General features: G+C 48.3%; 1 protein-coding gene across 5 annotated transcripts in view; it reads left to right on the forward strand.

Moving 5' to 3' along the window:
• The window catches only part of SLC47A1 (solute carrier family 47 member 1), a 36,837-nt gene that overhangs the window by 2,460 nt on the left and 14,106 nt on the right, over positions 1-20,271 (forward strand). For 4 of the 5 annotated variants that reach the window (XR_012028276.1, XM_072820942.1, XM_072820943.1 and 1 more), the window contains exons 2-12: positions 4,520-4,621; positions 6,085-6,153; positions 7,045-7,193; positions 8,311-8,353; positions 9,981-10,025; positions 13,036-13,133; positions 13,399-13,496; positions 13,600-13,713; positions 13,797-13,864; positions 18,013-18,121; positions 18,233-18,308. Coding sequence is in view for 4 of the 5 variants with exons in the window: in XM_072820942.1 (XP_072677043.1) it covers positions 4,520-4,621; positions 6,085-6,153; positions 7,045-7,193; positions 8,311-8,353; positions 9,981-10,025; positions 13,036-13,133; positions 13,399-13,496; positions 13,600-13,713; positions 13,797-13,864; positions 18,013-18,121; positions 18,233-18,308 (971 nt within the window). In the remaining variant the exon portion in view is untranslated. Of the gene's footprint in view, positions 1-817; positions 881-4,519; positions 4,622-6,084; positions 6,154-7,044; positions 7,194-8,310; positions 8,354-9,980; positions 10,026-13,035; positions 13,134-13,398; positions 13,497-13,599; positions 13,714-13,796; positions 13,865-18,012; positions 18,122-18,232; positions 18,309-20,271 lie in introns of those variants that run through there. The other variant, XM_072820945.1, reaches the window with a different exon arrangement.

Below are 20,271 nucleotides of genomic sequence, written 5' to 3' on the forward strand. Positions count from 1 at the left end.
AATGAAGCCTGTAAAGAAAATATTCACGACACAAGGGAAAGAGGTGTGTATCAGAATACATGTCATTACATGTCCATTTATTTTGCAGGAAGCATAGTTGGAGGCTTATCTGATGCTACTTAGCCTTGGGCGTTTCAACCATGTTTGCTTTTTGTCAGTAGGATTGTATCTCTCTTTGTTCTTCTAAGTATTTTATTTTTATTGCCAGGCTCAGCCAGAGTCCTAAAAACTAATTCCAGCGAGGGATTGCCCGCTGTTTAGGAGCACAGGGTATGAGCAGCATTAGTGAGGATGTAAAAGAAGTGGAATATTCTGGGCCGAACCCAAGGGAGTTGTGTGGAGGAAGGATGACCTGGAGAGGGGAGAGGGAGCTGGAGAACCTTACCTTCTAGGGCTGCAGGGCAGAATGAGCAGAGTAGGCCCCCACAGGGTGGGGGACATCTGGATGGACTGGCCAGACTACACACAAGACATGGAGGGTACTGGTTTGATTTTTATCCAATGGACAGTGGGGAAGTAATCTGAAGAGAGCACTTGGTGACATCTGTAAGATGCAGTAGGAGCAGGTTGCCAGAGGCAGAAGACAGTCTAGGCTGAGGTGATAAAAGTCTGAAAGAATGAGAGGCATTTCAAAAGGTGATGGGTGTGGGGGCAGGTGTGCACCGGAGGCCTGGGGTTGGTCCAGGACCCTCTCTCGCTCCTTCCCATCCTGTCCCAGGTTTCCTGTCTCTCAGCTGTATGCATGTCTTCACCTGCCTTCCATCATGTTCCAAGCCTGGACCATGGCAGCCTCTAACTGTCCTCTTTCCTCTTCAGGTCATGCTGCCCCAAATGCTCCTCCACTTGGAGTCAGCCACCAAAGTCCTCTTCGGATGTGCATGTGAGCTTGTCACTGTCTTTTCGCTGGTTTTGGGAGATCCTCTGGGGTTTGACTCCCATCAGTCCCTCGGGTCTCCTCTCATTTCTCTGTCTCTTAGTGGTCCTTCACCCAGCCTTGCCTCAGACCTCCCACCTTTCTGCTTCATTTCCTCTGCCTGGAATCTTCTCCCCAGACAGCCCACTTTCACCTGCCTAGTCACCATACAGGTTTCTGCAGAACTTCATTTCTCCCAGAACCTTCTCTGACTCCCAGGCTGCTGTTCTCTTAGAGCTTGTCTTCTTGGTAGTGGCCATCATATGTGTAATTGGTCGTGTTATCCCATGTTGAGCATTTTTCCCTGCTGTTTGGTGGGTTCCATGGGGGTAGGAGTGGAGCAGTGGTGTTCATCTTACTTCTCTCCATATCCCTGGTGCTTGGCATGAGCTTTGTGCTCCAAAGATGCTGACCATCTGCAAGTCAAGGGACTTGGGTCCTCATTGCACCTCTGTTACCAGCCAACTCTGTGACTCTGGGCTGGCGGCTTGGCCCACCTGTGTGAATTTCCCCATGTGTCATAGAAGAGGCTGTGCCTCTTCTGACTTGGCAGCTCCTTCCAGGGCTGACCTCTTGATGCCAGGAGTGAGTGTTCAGGCATCCCTAGGAAGGGGAGAGAAGACCAGGGCTTCCAGAAGTGTGTTCACACAGCACACTGGGCAGGCTTATTATACTTGTTGCCTCTGTCATCTGGCCCTGGAGAGCACCCTTCCAATGCCTTCAGGGAACAGAAGTGGCTCCTTCTTTAGATAGCAGTGTGTGCCCCATGATTGGGGGTGGGCAGTTCAGGAGAGTCTTGTCCTTGACCACCATGTCTTGACTGGTGTGGGTAGGATGGGTATGGGGGTGTTGAAAGGCAGATCCTACAGCCCCACCAACGTCCGGATCAGTCTCTCGAGCTACAGTGGGTCATAGCCCACTGAACAATATCTCCAGGTGATGCTCACCCACATGAACCACAGCTGTGGCCAAGAGCTCACCTGAACAGCTTGAAACCAGGATTTAGGAACAAGTATGTGGTTAGCAAATATCCACTCTGGAGCCAAGCTGTTCTTGGGACTGAAGGTCAGAAAAGGTTTCTGTGTTGGGCAACCTCAACCCCATGTTCCTGCCACCACCCTAGCAAGACTATGGCAGCTCTGACAAAGAAATAGTTTTAGCATCTCACATGGATGAGCTTAACTTAGTTGGGCTTCTGGCGTTTTGTCTAGGAAACATAACTGTTCCCACCCTTGGACTGGGCACTTGCCCTAAGAAAATGCCTTGTTCCCCACCCAAGTACAAAAGGTGTTGTGTTTAGTACAGTTAGTCATAGCAAAATCAGAGAAGTGGCCCAAAGGCCTGATCCTTGAGAAGACTTAGTTTTTATAGGAAGCCATGAGAAACAGCTTACACATGGCCTGCAGGGGGACCTGCAGGGGGACCAGGGGACTGTGTAGCAGAAATAGGACATTTCATGGGAAAGGAGAAAACGGATTCCATGACATACCCATTTGCAATAGCCTACATGCATAAAGGTTGAGAGGATGATGACTTGAAAATATTTCAAGTTGATAATGAGTTTACAAAAAAAAAAAAAAAAGATCCTGTGACCTTTAAAGTTATAAAAGTTCTCAGACCCCAAGCTTCTCAGAGAACATCCATAAGGGTAGTGACAGGGCCTAGATAGTGGCCATCCCTTGGGACAGGCCTTTGGTGGGGGTGGGGGGTAGGGGGGTGGGTTCGTAGGTTCTATACAATTTCATTTTCCATACTAACTTTTTTTAAAGATTTTATTTATTTATTTGAGAGAAGGAGAGCACAAGCAGGGGGAGCGACAGGCAGAGGGAGAAGCAGGCTCCCTGCCGTGTGGAGAGCCCAACATGGGGCTTGTTCCCAGGACCCTGGGATCATGACTGAACTGAAGGCAGATGTTTCATTGCCTGAGCCACCTGGGCACCCTTCACACTCACTTTTTGATTTTCACTCCTGTCTCCAGCTTTTCATTGTTTGCTTGCTTTTGCAATACATTCCAAAAGCATCCTTTCCACTCAGTGGCAGAAGGTTCTGTTGGATGAGAAGCTGTGTCACTGGGGGCCAAAGAGCGGCGGAACTTTGAGCTCAGAGCAGAGGAATTTGTTTCCCTTGAAAGATGGTCAGAGGTAGCATTAGCATTGCTGATTGGACCAGTATAAGCATCTCATGCCCCAGCTTTTTTTTTTTTTTAATTTTTTAAATTTATTTATGATAGTCACAGAGAGAGAGAGAGAGAGGCAGAGACACAGGCAGAGGGAGAAGCAGGCTCCATGCACCGGGAGCCCGATGTGGGATTCGATCCCGGGTCTCCAGGATCGCGCCCTGGGCCAAAGGCAGGCGCCAAACCGCTGCGCCACCCAGGGATCCCTCATGCCCCAGCTTTGAAAGTGGCCCATGAGGCAGACACCAGCAGCAGTGTGTCTTGAGGCACCTGTTCTGTTTTCTGGGGAGTGGGAGTTGGAGGAAACCCCTTCTTGGACCACGTGAGCCTCCGCTTTGCCGAGAGGTACTGTACTGCTTATGTCTGGCAGGTGGTGGTGGTAGGGTGTGAAGTGGTTGGAAATCACCCTAAGGAATTAAGGTAAGTGTCCAAACATATTGGTGGAGCAACTCATGGTAGTTTCTGGAACCATGAAGAAAAATAGCTCAGTGTTCCTTCTTGACTTTGCCCTCCTCTCCTGAGCCTTCCTAGGGTTTAAGAATGAAACGTACTTGGCAGATGAGGGGATGTCTCATCCCAAGGTTCCGGAGCCCACTGCCCTTGCAGTTGGATTTCCCCATTTTCACCTCAGGTACTCCTGTCTGTGGAATTTGCTGGCTTTTGAAGGCTGTATTCCCTCCAGGCCTCACTGGGAATTTGAGATAACAAGGCGATGATCTCAGAAGACAGCTGAGAATTTCAAGGGGAAGATATACCTGTGATCTATGGCCTGAGAATCTAAAGTGAAAAAAGCTGGGAAGTTCTCAAAAATGGGACGCTGGGACAGCCTGGGTGGCTCAGCGGTTTAGCGCCTGCCTTCGGCCCAGGGCGTGATCCTGGAGACGCAGGATCAAGTCCCATATCGGGCTCCCTGCGTGGAGCCTGCTTCTCCCTCTGCCTGTGTGTGTGCCTGCCTTTCTTTCTCTCTGTATGTCTCATGAATAAATAAATAAAGCCTTAAAAAATGGGATGCTGGTAATGGTTGCAAATGAACATTTTAATTAATATTCTCTAAGAAGCCTACCAGAAGTTGCACATTTGCCTGTGAAAGTTGGCAGAGGCTCACTAATGGATTTTTCTTTACTTTTTTTTTTTTTGAAAGATTTATCTGTTTATTTGAAAGAGAAAAAGAGCATGAGTGGAAGGCACAGAGGGAGAGGGAATCTCTGTACTGAGCCTGGGGCCCGACGCAGGGCTCGATCTCACGACCCTAAGATGACAATCTGAAACCAGGAGTCTTGACACTCCAACCAACTGCACCACCCTGGCACCCCTGGTTTCTTTACTTCTGACTGTGGAGTAGATTTGCCCCCTCCCACCCCCGACCTTGCGCTGTCCTCCCATTGTGAGGGTTGGCACTTACCTGAAGTTCCTTTTCTGTCTCTTCCAAGTTCTTGGCCCAGTTGATGGTGTTTCTGATCAGTTTCGTAAGCTCTGTGTTCTGTGGCCACCTGGGGAAGCTGGAGCTGGACTCTGTCACCCTTGCGATTGCGGTACGTATGGGACTTGCTAACACACATTTCTGAAAGCTGTCTGAGTTTCCTCGGGCTGCTCTTAAAAAGTACCACTCTTTAATGGCTTAAAACAGCACAATTTGTTAACTTACGGCGCTGGAGGTCAGAAGTCTCAAGTGGGTTTCTCTGGGCTAAAAAACAAGGTGTGCGTTGGGCTGTCACCTTATTTCTGTTTGCAACAGTAATTCCCCTCTGCTAGGTAACCCCACATTTTCCAGGTTCCGGGGATTAAGGCGGGACCTCTTTGGAGGATGCTTATTCTGTCTCTCACATCAGTGAATTTGTAATCCATGGAGCTCTGGCCCTTGCCCCCTCAGTTCCATCTCCATGATATAGAACTAGAAGATGAAATCCTGGATCCTAGTGTCTAAACCTAAAATTGGGAGGATCCCCAGATCCTCTCTGTATCCTAGGTGTGAATCCTCCAAACCAAAGAGAGCTGTCATTGACCTCCGCCAGGGGCTGACTGGCTATGCATGGCTAACTGGCCCTGCCAGCTTGTTTGGGGTGGCCAGCTAGGTGTTTCGGGGAAGATGGAGGCAGCAGCTTTCAGCAGGTGTGTGTCCCTGTTCTTTTCAGCCTCTCCCATCCCTCCTTACTGCTGCCCTACTAAGGCACACATTCTTACCTGCCTGGGCCCTCTAGCCATTGGCGTTTGCGATCTATGAGCTGTGCTAGACTACCTTGAATTGGCTCCAGGTATATATGGATTGTGTTGCTTTCAGGGAGCAACATGGGCAACCCCAGGCTTCATTCCTTTTGGGGCTTTAATGTTTGGAAATCTGGGGGAAGAAATGCATTCAGCAAGCCTCTGGCAGATTCTCTTTAAAAGAGCCAAGGAAGTGTAGGAAAGTTAGTGCTTTAGGGTGAGCCTAGTCCCTGCGGACTCAGGTGGACATAGCAGGTTCCAGACATCCTATGATGCCATACCCTGGTGTTGGGGATGCTGCCCTGGGCTCCCCAAAGTTTCAGGGACCCAAGGGTTTAGTTGGTGACCCTGGTCAAGAGAACTACACTTGGAAGCCCTCTGGCCTTGACTTCAGAGGCCTGATTCAGAGCCCCTAGAGTCCTTCGAGATACTGTAACAGGCCATCCTGGGTCTTCAGCAAGTGGATTTATCTAGAACTGCTACTGTGCTATGTTGCATTCCCCTTAAGGAAGATTCAAGTTCCTCTGAAATGGGATCAAAATGCTTAGGACTTGTGAAAGAAAAAGGTTTGGTTATAATCTCTGGTGAAATATTTTTTGTCTTTAAACTTGTGCACATCCTTTGATTAAACGGGCCCAGTGGATTTGTGCAGGGGTTCCAGGGGAGAACAAGAGTTGAGTAGGCTGATTTGGGAGGCTTGCCGGAGGCACGCAGCTGCCTCTGATCAGTGCGGACAGAGAATTGTCTTCCTGTCTTCGTTTCACTCCATTTTGCCTTCTTGTGTTTCTTTCAGATTATCAATGTCACTGGTGTCTCGGTGGGCTTCGGCTTATCTTCTGCTTGTGACACCCTCATGTCCCAGGTAAATGGAAGCTCCAGGTGACCCTCACAAGTGACCCTGGACATCTTCTCGTGAGTGGAGCTGGGAGGTCCCCACCAGCTGCAAGGGAGGGTTTTGCACCCAGAGGGAGGAATCCCCGACAGCAAGCCCTGCTGTCATTTTGTCAGCCATCATTTCCACTTATTTGAAAGGTGGCCGGATGCCTTGCAGGCTTGTGAAGCAGTGTTTATCTGTATAGCTGCCTTATGCTACCTTTTGACCAAACGGGACATTTTGTACAGGCCCCTCTCTCCGCTTTTCATATCGTTGAGTTTGGCACAGTTCCGTGCCTTTCCAACTTGAGTGCCCATCTGAGCACCCGGGGCGGGGGGCTTGTTAAAACAGTCTGGTGGACTCCTGCCAGTGGCATGCTGGTAAACATTGAATGACCAGGTAACTACTTTCTCTTATGGCTAGTCTCAAGTTAACCACTCAGATGTCCCTGAACATGGCCCTGGGGACAGACGTGTAGGGTTTGGCTTTTGGAAGCCTGTAGGAGCTGGCTTGGGCACACTGCTAGCCCTACCCCAGAGTTTCTGCCCACTGGGTTGGGGGTGGGGCCCAAGATCCTGCAGAGGTCTCATGAGGTCCCAGGGGTCTCATGAGGAGATTTTAAAACTGACTGGTATCTGGGCACCCAACCTGGACCTGTTAAATCCAGATTATATTTGTGTGGCATCAGTGTTTTAAAAATGTCCTCCAGGTGATCCTAACAGGCAGCCTTGTCTGACAACCACTGGTACCTAAAGAATGTGGCAAAGTCCTAGGACCATCTTTATGAATTGTTATTGAAGGCTTTGGGGTGGCCATTTCACCTAGAGAAGGGGGTGCCATTTCTCTGCTAACGGATCTGTCTCGTCTGTGTGCACCCAGACGTACGGGAGCCAGAACTTGAAGCATGTGGGGGTCATCCTGCAGAGGGGCATACTGGTGCTGCTCCTCTGCTGTTTCCCCTGCTGGGCGCTCTTCCTCAACACCGAGACTATCCTGCTGCTCTTCAGGCAGGACCCGGCCGTGTCCAAGTAAGATGGGCCCATGCTGTGGTGGGATTGCATCTATCTTGGCAGAAAAGTCCCATCCAGTTTCAGCCTCTGGGAATTTCAAAGGCCAGGGACAAGGCCACACACCAGAGAAGGGGTCAGATGTTCCCTAGCTGCTTTCTGGCAGGCCATAAGGCTTTCCACCCCTGGCACCTAAGATCTGGTCCCCTCCTCATTTGAGTGACTTCAGGGTAGAAAGTTTTGAGAGAAACAAGATTTGCAAACACCTTCCACTTGAGATAGTAGCTTAGTGCGTGTGTGTGTGTTTTTTTAAGATTTATTTATTCATGATAGACCTAGAGAGAGAGAGAGAGAGGCAGAGACACAGGCAGAGGGAGAAGCAGGCTCCATGCAGGGACCCCAACACGGGACTCGATCCCAGGACTCCAGGATTGCACCCTGGGCCAAAGGCAGGCGCTAAACCACTGAGCCACCTAGGGATCCTGCTTCTTGTGTTTGTTCGTGGTATTGTGGTTCTTGGTCCTGGTTGACCTTAAAATCACCTGGGTGGTCTTAAAACCCACCCATAACTGGTCCCTCTCCACTCTCAGCATTCTGCTTTAATTGGCCTGGGGTGCGGCATGAGCATCCATGCATTTCAGAGTTCCCCTAGGTGATTCTAATGTGCTGCCAAGTTTGAGATCTGCTGGTTTGGTTAACAAAGACGCTTAAAATCAGTTCTTGTTCCCAGAGCAGTGGCTGTGAATCTAGGGGATGTTTGGCAATGTTGGGAGGCATTTCTGGTTATCAGAACTAGTATGGGAGCTTTGCTGCTGGGAGCAGCCAGAGATACTGTGAAGCATCTTTCGATGCACAGCAGAGCACTATCTGGCTGTAGAGCTGAGTTTGAAAAACCGTGTCCTAGACCTAAAGGTTTGGAAGAACCAAGGGAGGTAATCTGGGTTATGAGATGATAAGATCTATGTGTCCTGTCTCACATTTGCTCCAGTACTTTATCCCAATGAATCCAGAAAGAGGCAGAACAGGCAAGGCGGTGTTAGTTTATCCTCCCTTCCCTTCCCTTGAAATGGAGACCCCCTCCCCCCAAAAAAAGAAATGGAGACCCCTGCCACCTTTTTTTTTTCTTTTTATTATATAGGCTTACCCAGGATTATGTCATGGTCTTCATTCCAGCTCTTCCCGTAAGTTTTGAAGGGTTACAAGGTCCCTCTCTTGAGATTCACTGGTAGAAGGCAGTTGAGATACCTGTAAGCTCAGGGCGTTGGGTCAGTCTTCTATGACTCACACATGTGATCATGTGATGTTGGCTCCTTCAAGAAGTGTGGCTTTAATTATGCCCACGAGAGACACGAACATCTGTCCCCCTCAAGAAACACCCGTGTCACAAGGCAAGTCTAGGAGGCCACTGTCCTGAACTCCTACAGCTGGAGGGACCTCTGGGATCATCCACAAAAAAGAAGTTCAGACTTTTTTTTGTATGGTGGTAAATTCTTCTCCATCTCAGAACGCCTTAGGGCCTCACTCTGAACTTCTAGTTTTTTTCCTTGTTAAGCATGACCACACAGAGCCTTCCATGTGTGTTCATGGTGGACACAGTAGTGCGTGGTCAATGAACAATTAAAGCTCATTTTATTCAGTTGGATGGTGGGCTGCCGTAACAAAATACCACAGATTGGGTGGCTCAAGCAACAGAAATCGATTTTTCTCACACTAGGGGAATCTGGAAAGTCAAACTCAGAATGTGGTAGGGTTGTTATCCTTGGGAGACCTTTCTCTATGGCTTGTAGATGGTCGCCTCCTTGCTGCCTCTTTCTGAGTGTGTGCAGCCCTGGTGTGTCTTGTCTTATAATGACACCAATCCTATTGGATTAGGGCCCACCCTGATGGTCTCATTTTAATTTAATCACCACTTTATTTAAATAACTTACTTTTAAAAAGATTTTATTTACTTATGAGAGAGAGCACATGAGAGAGAGAGCACATGAGCAGGGGGAGGGACAAGGGAGTAGACTCCCCACTGAGCAGGGAGCCTGATGTGGGGCTCAATCCCAGGAACTCTGAGCTGAAGGCAGATGTTTAACTGACTGAGCTCCCTAGGCCACCCCTTAATCACCTCTTTAAAAACTTTCACCAAATACTAGTCATGTTGAGGGTTACGGCTTCAACATATGAATTTAGATGGATAAAATTGAGTTCTTAAAAATAGCCATGTACTCTCCTAATTGGCATTGTGGTGTTAATTTATCCTGAAAATTTTTTTAAAGATTTTATTTTTTTTATTCATGAAACACAGAGAGAGGCAGAGACATAAGCAAAGGGAGAAGCAGGCTCTTTGCGGGGAGTCCAATGTGGAACTCGATCCCGGGACCCGGGGATCATGCCCTGAGCCGAGGGCAGATGCTCAACCACTCAGCCACTCAGGCATCCTTATCCTGAAGCCTTTAAAGTTGAATATTCTTTTATTATTCTTCCAAGTAGGACAGTTGCCTAGTCTGTAAGAGGGGTGCTTCCCCTAGGGTTTGCCCAGGGACCTCCTTTACAGCCAAGCCCCAGAAGAATCTTTGCCATGCACTCAAGGAAACCGCTCTCTCAGACCCTAGGGTCACTTGGATCACGCTTGTCCATAAAAGAGATGTTTGGAACACTCTGGCCCCAGACAACTTGCCCTTCGCGCGCCCCCCCCCCCCCCCCGAGATGGCATGCCTCTGCAGCTCTATATGGGAGCAGAGGGCAGCCAAGCCGTGGCTCCCAGCTCACTGCTATGTGGCAAGGCCAAAATGTTAACATTCATCTCTTGTTCTCTTCTAGGCAACTTTTCTTTATGCATTACAAGCTAAATATTTGCTCAACCAGGTAATGCAGACTCTCCTTTTTCTTTTGAGGGGGTGAAGTGCTCATGGGAGTCGATGCCTTCTGGTGATGGGGGGCCCTGAAAATACACAGGGTGGAGAAGGTCACCTCCCAGGAGCCACTGAAGTTACATTTCCCCGGGTTGTACGCATAGGACTTTGGTGTGGACAGGTTTATGAAGTGAAATCAAGGAAAGGATACATTATTATTGGCTCTGGAAAATTCTTATCCTGTTCCTCCTCAGAAATATTGTCATTGGCAGGACAGAGTTAGCACTGTGGTGTTACCTAGCTCCCTGGAAAGAAGGGTGTGTGCCTGTGTGCCCCGCAGAAAGTGCCTGTCAGGCTCCAGGGAGCCAACCTCTGAGCTCAGATGGGTCTGAAAGGCCCGACTCTCCTCCGTGGGGTGTGAAGGCCCATGTTGTGATGATACCTCATGTCAGTTAGAACTCCACACGTGACTTAACAGCAACAGCCAAAAAACCTGAGACAGCTGCCCTGGCTCAGGTATGGAATTAGGTGCTAGAGTTTGTAGAACTATGGACTTTCTTCCAGATGAATCCAGGTAAATGAGGGTTCTGGGCAGTGGGTCATGGCCGCATAGGCAGGCTCTCCAGGGCACAGGGAGGGAACAAGAGAAGGAGATTTTCCATCATCTATATAGTGTTGTTAAGTTTAAGATACTACCCTGTGTGTGGAACATTTTAAATCTTCATCCCTCTCTCTTATTCTCTGAGGGACAAGGAAAGACCTAGAAGGAGGAGCCTGGAGCTCAGAGAGGCCAAGAAGCATGACCTGGGTTTGAGAGAACACACAGCAAACCGAAGTGTTTTGGTCACCAAGGGGTGGGAACGCGGAGGCCATGATGTGGGTAGAGGGACCCAGCTGAGGACAGAATCAGGGAGATGGGCCAGCCCAGGTTCTGCATGTGCAGGGACCTTGCATTTGTTCTCTGCTGCAGATTTCAGTTGGTGGGAAACCAGTGGATGGCCAGGGGAGGAGAGGGGCCTTTCGGAGCTGGTCTAAACAAAAGATGCTGCAGTTCTGTGCCAGGAGAGGATGTCCTATGGGAGCAACGGGAGACACAATGCCAGAGTGGATCCTATAGAATGAAATGAACCCAGTGACCGGAGGGATGGGTGGGAGAGTGAGGCATTGCATGTAACCCAGCTTCGTCTTGGGGCCCGGCCCAGTTGTGAATGTGGGGCACAAGGGAAGCGGCTGGTGTGGGGGCACCATTACCACAATTGGAGAGGGTGGGAAGGGCCCTGATGAAATGGGCAGGGTGCTGCCTAGACTTTTAGTGGGGGGGGGTTAGAGAAGGTGACCCCATCCGGCTTCTGCTGACTTTCCTCTGCAGGAAGCCATCTCTTGCATATTTTTGGTTTCAATCATGTGTGTGTGCATAGCTCCTGATTTACAGCTCTAACCACCGGTCTTGCCCTGCTGCCTGTGGGAGGCCTGTGAACGTTGCACACTTGACCTTCTCATCCCCTAGGCCTGCGTCTCCACTTGCCTCTGTTCCCTGTTAGCAGCCTCGCACATCTCCTCTTTGGGTAACCTGTTCTCACGTGGGTCTCGATCTTTTCCTTTGCTCCCCCAGCCCATCAGTGATAGTCCTGTAGGTCCTGCTTGTCCTCCCTCCGTCCCCCTTACCTCATTTCCTCTCTCATTCTTTCTCCTACTTCTTCGATGCCTCAGTAGCTTCTTACGGAGTCTCCCCGCTGCCCATCCTTACCTGGGCCAACCCCACACTGCTGCTTTTACCTTCTACCCAAAAGGAATGGGTGGTCACCTACCTTTGTGGGTAAAAACGAAGCAGGGTCAAGTGACCCACATAAGTGGTTCGGCCGATATCCTGAGCCCAGGACTACCGAGACCATCAGACAGACGCACAGCATGGCAGGTGTGCCAGCCAGAGCATGGTGGAGATTAGAGGAGTGTGGTTCTCACCTGACATAGGGAAGAGTTAGCATACGACCATGAAGGATGGAGTTCGGGTATAACAAGCAGGCAGACAAGCCAGGGGAAGGCTTGTTTCAGCATCGGTTCAGGGCAAAGCAGGAAAGCGATCAGTGCCAGGTCTGCCCTGCCACGTGGACCAAGTCTTCCTTCCTTGGGGAGCTCAGATAGATGTAGATTGCCGTGTCCAGAAATCCACGGGAAGCTCTGTCCCCAGGTCAGAAATTGAGGCTGCTTTTGGGGTGTGTGTGTGTGTGTGTGTGTGTGTGTGAGTGAGAAAGTGTCGGCAGTCCCCCAGATGAGAGGGAGCTTTTGTGTTTGTTGATACGACTGCAAACAGCAAGATGTCACATGGTCTGATTTCAGAGAGCCGGCTTTCTCAGAGAGTGAAAAAGCAGCAGTCGTTCAGAGATGGGGCCGGGGTGACAGTTGGCAGCTGGGAGAAGTAGGAGCACTTCCTGTGAGCGTCACAGCTGGCTTTGTCACATCTGCACCTCTGTCCCTGATGCTTGATGGTTGAGGATGCCCAGTGGGCAGCTTGGTGCCTCCCCAGCCCGGGTCATTTGTGTCCTCCGCCTGCCGTCTTAGGCTGAGATGCCAGGCAGCCTGGACTGTTCTGCTCTGTACGTCTGAGCAGAGCCAGGTGTGATGGAGTCGTCCTCCCACTCCAGCCTCGTGAGGTCATCTTAGATTTTCTTAGGTCACTGAACTTTCCGTTCAGTCGAGAAAGTGCTGAGCTTTTCACCCACTGTCCCGTGTGGAAGGGGACTGGTTTATACCCTGTCCCCACCAGTCCTTGCACTCTGGGAGGCGAGCCACCTGTCTTCCTCCCTCTCCGCTGCCTTCTCATCTCCTGCCTGTGTCCCCGTGGCCAGAGCTGCGTGCTTCACACCCCTGGGAGGAGGAGAGGGTGGGAGGCAGGAAGGTAGGAGCAGTGACATGGACATCCAGGTAGGTCGTCACGGTGGCTTGCCATGCATGCGTGTATGGGGAGAAGGCAGCAGTCCTGCTGCTTGGTCTCCAGCGTGGGGTGTGGTCTCTCCTCATTTCAGGGAATTGTCCTGCCCCAGATCCTAACCGGAGTAGCAGCCAACCTTGTCAATGCCGTCATCAACTATCTGTTTATTTATCAGCTGTATCTTGGGGTGATGTGAGTCCAGCTGATTCTTGGGATGGGGAAAGGAATGACCTGCATGTGGCTTTTCCAGAGAGGGATGGGAGGGATCGGGGGGGGGGGGGGAGACCTAGACCTGGTCAGGCATCCATATGTGGTCCTCTCCCTGGGCCACACTGGAATATACTGTCTGGGGTGGAGAGTGAGGCTGCTCCGGGAAGAAGATGTGTTTAGGGCTTCTGCAGGGTTCCCAGCAGGATGAAAGACGGGGTCCTCCCCTCACTGGGACCGTTCTTCCCAGGGGGTCAGCGCTGGCAAATATGATTTCCCAGTTCACCCTGGCACTGGTCCTCTTCCATTACATCATTTCGGGGAAACTGCATGAAGCTACGTGGGGAGGTAAAGACTGCCATCTGTCTTCCATGTTGGACATGGGTTTTGTGTTGGGTTGACGTCCAACCCAACCACTCATGGTGTTAATACTTCTGTGTCCCCACTGCAGGGTGGTCCCTTGAGTGTCTACAGGACTGGGCCTCCTTTTTCAACCTGGCCATCCCCAGCATGCTCATGCTGTGCATGGAGTGGTGGGCCTACGAGATTGGGAGCTTACTGAGTGGTCAGTGTGGGGACAGGTGGTGATGGCTGGTGTGAACATGGGCCCCTTCCAGGAACACAGTGTCAGCTGCCTCTCTCTACCAGGTATCCTCGGCATGGTGGAGCTGGGAGCCCAGTCTGTCGTGTATGAACTGACTGTCATTTTATACATGGTGAGTGAGTGGGAGCCAGTCATGGGGAGGTGCTAGGTGTTCCCCTTGAAAAAAAGAGTCCCAGGAATGACCATAGGCATTTATCACATGAGTAGGGTTTTTTTTTTTTTTGTAAAGATTTTATTTATTTGTTCATGAGACACACAGAGACAGGAAGAGACATAGGTAGATGGAGAAGCAGGCTCCTCATGGGAGCCCAATGTGGGACTTGATCCCCAGACCGGGATCATGCCCTGAGCCGAAGGCAGATGCTCAACTGCTGAGCCACCCAGGCATCCCATGTGAGTAGTTTTTAAAATGATTTGTGAAAATAAAATTTCATCCCAGAACCAGGGAGGGTCCATTTGGAATGATGGGGTCTTGCCTGTGAGCTGAGGGGAGTTGGTAAGAATGAATTGTTCAGCGCTGGTCATACACGTCTTAGCACGATTCAGATCTGAATGATTGGATTTGATTGCCACACTGGCCAAACATGAAGAAGCTTTTCCAGTTGTCAAACACAAAGGCCTTGGGGACAGGTGGGAGCACAAAGGGCGATGGCCCTGGGCGCATGGCAAGAGGAGCCTAGCTCCTTATGTCTCCCCAAGTTCTATTCCTGCCTGGGTCTGATGGTTCTTAAGCTCAATGTGATCGATCACTCCTAGGTTAGACCCCAAAGACAGGGAAGCAGGGTCTCTAGCAGATACTTGTATCCAAGCCCACAGCAGCGTTATTCGTGATAGCCAAAAGGTGAAAGAACTCAAGTGACCATCAACAGATGGAAAAGCAGCTGGTGGTCTGTGTGTACAACGGAATATTATCCAGCCTTGGAAAAGAAGCAGATTTTGATGTGCCAGAGAAGAATCCCAGTTGTTAGAGGCTTTCCTTTAACTTTGTTTCATTGAAAGCAGCAACTGGAAATTCTGAAGGGCTTTCATCTCTAGCAAGTGCCACTTCAGAAAGGGAAAATTGTAAGCCGAAGGGGACGGAAGCTGGCATATGTGCTTTGTCATGGTTTGTGGTGTTAATGCTTAGAATCCCCCTGCCCTGCCTTGAGGTTGGTTATGTTAAAAATTTATATAAAACATGTCTTTCCTATTTTTTAAAAGATTGATTTTAGAGAACGTGGGGTTGGGGGTGGTGGTGAGAGGGGTGGGGAAGAGGGAGAGAGAATCTCAGGCAGACTCCATGCTGAGCATGGGGCTCAATCTCAAGACCTCAAGATCAGGCCAGATCCAAAACTAAGAGTCAGATGCTGAACTGTGCCGCCCAGGCACCCCCGTATTTCCTTTTTTTTTTTTTTTTTTTAAGAATCATTCTCTTGAGGACCTATGCTTTTTGTTTTTGCTTTCATTCTGTTCTCAGCAGAATTTTTAAACCTATATTTGTCACTTCAACACTTGATATTTTATATCCTTTTTAAATTCCAGTAAGTTCAGTAACTATATCCGAATCAAAATGCTTACCAGTTGTATCACTGCGCACATAATTTTTCAGTCTCTTGGAGAATATTTATTTTCTAATGTTTCAAAATTATGAACACTACTTCAGAGATGCTTGAGGACAAAGTATCTTTATATACTTGTTTCTTTCTTTCTTTTTTAAGATTCTATTTATTTATTCATGAGAGAGACAGAGAGAGGCAGAGACACAGGCAGAGGGAGAAGCAGGCTTCCTGAGGGGAGCCTGATGCGGGACTCAATCCCAGGACCCCAGGATCACATCCTGGGTTAAAGGCAGACGCTCAACCATTGAGCCACTCAGGCATTCATCCCTACCTGATTGTTTCTTTAGGATAAATTCCTAAAATGGAAATTTAATTACAGTTATTAAGTCTTTGTTTTTTAAAGATTTTATTTAGTTATTTGAGAGAGAAAGAGCACAAGCAGGGGGAGAGGGAGAGGGAGAGGGAGAAGCAGACTCCCTGTGGGAGTCTGATCCCAGGACCCTGGGGTCATGACCCGAGCCAAAGGCAGATACTTAGCCAGCTGAGCCACCTAGATGCCCTCAGTTTTAAGTCTTTTGCATATATTGATATATGCTTTCCAATAGGCTTATGAGAATTTACATTTGTATTTTTTTTAAATTTTTATTTATTTATGATAGTCACAGAGAGAGAGAGAGAGGCAGAGACACAGGCAGAGGGAGGAGCAGGCTCCATGCACTGGGAGCCCGACGTGGGATTCGATCCCCGGTCTCCAGGATCGCGCCCTGGGCCAAAGGCAGGCGCCAAACCGCTGCGCCACCCAGGGATCCCTACATTTGTATTTTTTTAATCAGAGGAGGGATTTATACCCTTTACTTCTCTTCCTCAGCTGTTTATATTTTGCCCCATTCCCTTGTGCTATTGATTAATCTATGTATCCATTACCTCTATAATCTCTATTCAAATATTATCTGTTCTGATAATGTCCTTTAAAATGATTTTTCTCCTGGAACTAAAGTGTTATGCAGCTGCTTTGTTTTTTTAAAGATTTAATTATTTGAGAGAGAATGTGTGTAAGCAAGGGGAGGGGCAGAGGAAGAGAACCTCCAGCAAACTCAATGCTGGGTGCAGAGCCGACAGTGGTAGGGGGGTGGGCTGGGTTCCCCGCCCCATCCCATGACCTGAGCTAAAACTAAGATTCTGAGGCTCCACCAGCTGAGCCACCCAGGCGCTCCTAACGTGTTACGCTTCTTTAGTGCCCTTTAATCTGGAACATATCCCCAGCCATTCTTTCTTGACCTTGACGTTTTTGAAGTACAGGGGCCACTTTACACAGACTTCCCTCGAGTTGTCATAGCTGACACTTCCTTGTGAGTAGTTTGAATCTGCATGCATTTTTGGCAGGAATACTACAGATGGGTCCCTGTGTGCTTCTGGCAAGTTCGGTCAGGAGGCAGGTGATACGGATTTGTTCCATGACTGGTGATATTAACTGATTTCTTGGTTGAGGTGGTGTCTCCTGGGTTTCTCCATCACTGAGTTACTCTCTTTAAAGCCCTTTGTAATTGATAAATAATTGGTTGGGGAGCTGTTGGCTCCCACTGGTGAGTTTCCAGGCAGGGACTCAGTCTTGTAGGGTCTCAGATCGGTGAGATTTCTGTAGTCCTGCCCATAAGGCAAGATTCATGTTTCAAAGGGTGATGACTTTTTTTTTAAATTAATACTAATTTCTCAAGTGGTAAATTTATAGCTACTAGTAGTGACTGATTTCTATTGAATAATTACTACACGTGAGGCATTGTTCTCAGCAGCTAGCATATATGGACTCATCAAATCCCCACTGTAACCCTAGGAGGTAGGCTCTGTTACAAGTTCCTATTCACTGACAAAATAACTGTGGGCAAGAGAGGGTGAGTAATTTGCTGAGGGTCATACAGCTGATAAGTGGCTTAGCCAGGACTTGAACCCAGGCGGTGGAGCTTCAAAATTCCCATTCCTAACCACAATGCCATTTTGCCTTTCTGGATCTGCTTTAGCACCATGTTTCTAATCCTGCCCCTCCTTGCCCCCCCCCCCCCCCCCGCGAGCTAGCCTGCTATCAGCCTGATACATATCTTTCTGTTCTTAAGTTCCTTTAACCCAACATTTTGGGGAAGGAGCAGGGAGGCCACTGTTTTAGGATTTTTTTTTTGTAAGATTTTATTTATTTATTAATGAAAGACACAGAGGCAAAGACATAGGCAGAGGGAGAATCAGGCTCCTTGCAGGGAGCCTGATGGCAGGACTCTATCCCAGGACCCGGGATCATGATTTGAGCCGAAGGCAGATGCTCAACCACTGAGCCACCCAGGTGCCCCTAGGATTCTGACTTTTAAACTTGATCCATTGATGGTCTTTCAGAACAGACTTAGCTTGGACTCCTGGCAGTCCATTCATCTTCACATATGCTGAAGGAAGAATGTGGTCATACAGGATCCTCCCATTTCAGAAGCCATGCACAAAAGCCCAGTGAGTAATGCAGTCTCACATTAGCCTTGGGGGCACCCAGCTCAACAGAAGGAATATTGGAGATTAGCAATTGCGGATTAGCAATTAGAACTTGTAGTGCTGAGTTTTACCAAGGTGTGCTGCAGGATCTACTAGGTTGAGCCAAGAGGCAGGGCTGCTTCTCGGCTTCTGATCTTTCTTTCCTTTTCATTATTGTATGCTTCTTTTTTCATTATTTTTTCTCTTTTCATTTTAGATACCTTCAGGTTTCAGCATGGCTGCCAGCGTCCGAGTAGGGAATGCATTGGGTGCTGGAAACATCGAGCAGGCCAAGAAGTCCTCAGCTGTCGCCCTGCTGGTCACAGGTGCTTAGACTCTCCAGTCTGTGACTCACCTGAGCGGTCTTGGCATGGGAAGCCCAGCTTCCCGTCCCCTCCTTTCTCACTGTGCTGTCTCTCTGCCATTTTTACCTCTAGGATTCTTTGCTGTAACCTTTTGTGTCGTGATGTTAGGCTGTAAGGATCTCGTGGGGTTCATTTTCACTACCGACCGGTGAGTGCAGAGATTTTCTTGAAATGTGAAATCTACGGTAATGAAATGGTTAGGTAGGTGATTTCGCGCTGGGCTTCCTGGGAGTGCTGCACTGTGGAGGGTCACCAAGCCATTTGCAAGATGTGAACATGGAGAACAGAGAAACCCACTGATGTTACCTGGGAAGAACTGATTAGCTATAGGAGGCAATTTATCATCTAGAATGCCAGTGTATTGGGCACAGGGAGTAATATATGCTACTAGTGATCAGGATATACGTGTATCTTAAGGAAACCCTTTTTGGGTACCATTAATTACATTTCCAGTTAATGATTTTGTTTCCAATGACAAGAATTATTTAGTATCTCAGAATCTGCCTAAGTGCCTGGCGTGTACAAGTTGTGTAATACACTCATCAAATCAAATTGAAGTTAAGCTCTCCCTAATGAGTTGTCTCAAAAATTCACATTATCAGGCTGATTATTGAGAAGAACTCTTGTAAGGGATGGGTCCGGTCCGCTCTGTGGTTTGCGGGTTTGGATTGATTGGTTGCCTTTTTTTTTTTTTTTTTTTAAGATTTTATTTATTTTTTCATGAGAGACACAGAGAGAGGGGCAGAGACAGGCAGAGGGAGAAGCAGGCTCCCTGTAGGGAGCTTGATGTGGGACTTGACCCCAGGACTCCAGGATCATGACATGAGCCAAAGGCAGACCTCAACCGCTGAGCTACCCAGGTGCCTGGGATTGGTTGCTTTCATCAGTGAGGATGGCTGGTGTGTTTTGGCTATGTGCATATATTGCAAGGAAACCTCTGATTTGGGATTCTTTTATCAACAATTATAAAATGTAAAATTAACTTTTCCTTCATGGATTTAAAAAGCAAGTGGTGGACAGAACTGCCTCACAGTCCACTCTTTAGGTATTTGTCTTTTGACCTTTTCTTTTGTTTAAAAGTGTACATATTTATTTGAGAGAGAGAATGAGTGGGAGGGGCAGAGAGAGAGGGAGAGAGAATCTCCAGCACTCTGTATTTAGCACTGAGCCCAACACAGGGCTCGATCTCACAACCTTGACATCACAACCTGAGCCGAAACCAAGACTCTGATGCTCAACCAGCTGAGCCACCTAGGCGCCCCTGTCTTTTGACTTCTGGTGTTGGGTTGTCCTCTTTCAGCCTCAGCCATTTCACTGTGGGGAAATACAATGTCTAAGTGTTTCTCACTTCAGAGTGAGTGGAAAGGCAACCAGAAATCATTCTGGTTTTCTTGCAAAGGAATCAGAATTAACATCATCAGGCTTGTATCCTGTGCTGATGGTGTTAGTAGGAACATGGCAGGTGTTTGATCCTGAGTCTGTCTCCTTCCAGAAACCATGCAAGGCAGGCAAACGCTTGGAAAAACAAAAGGCCCGCAAACCATATCTTTGATGATATTAGGGGGACAGAATAATCACAATATCAAATTATTTATGAGCTGGTCGGGATCAGCTAAAACTGGTAGAATTGGTGATGCAAATTCTAACAACACACAGACACCTAACCTAATCAAAGAGGAAAAAGGGGAGAGAGCTCCTCAACACAAAGTAAGAGGAGGGGAATATTTGAAAAAGAAACAATTTTTTTTAAGCCATGAGAGACTAGTTTGCATGACTTGTGAGTAAAGTATTATTATTATTATTATTTTAATAAAAATTTTAAAATATTTTATTCATTTATTCATGAGAGACACAGAGAGAGAGAGAGAGGCAGAGACACAGGCTCCATGCAGGGAGCCCGATGCGGGACTCAATCCAGGGACTCCAGGATCACTCCCTGAGCCAAAGGCAGGCACTCAACCACTGAACCACCCAGGCGTCCCTTGTGAGGAAATTAAAAAAAAATCTGGAAGGAATAAAAAATCTTCTAGGAAAATAATGTACCAAAATGTACCTTGGAAAACGATTTCCTTAGAAGAAATAAAAATGTATTTTAAAATCTCAAAAAGCAC

This window comes from Canis lupus, chromosome 3 (genome assembly GCF_048164855.1).
Source record: "Canis lupus baileyi chromosome 3, mCanLup2.hap1, whole genome shotgun sequence".
Taxonomy (NCBI): domain Eukaryota; kingdom Metazoa; phylum Chordata; class Mammalia; order Carnivora; family Canidae; genus Canis; species Canis lupus.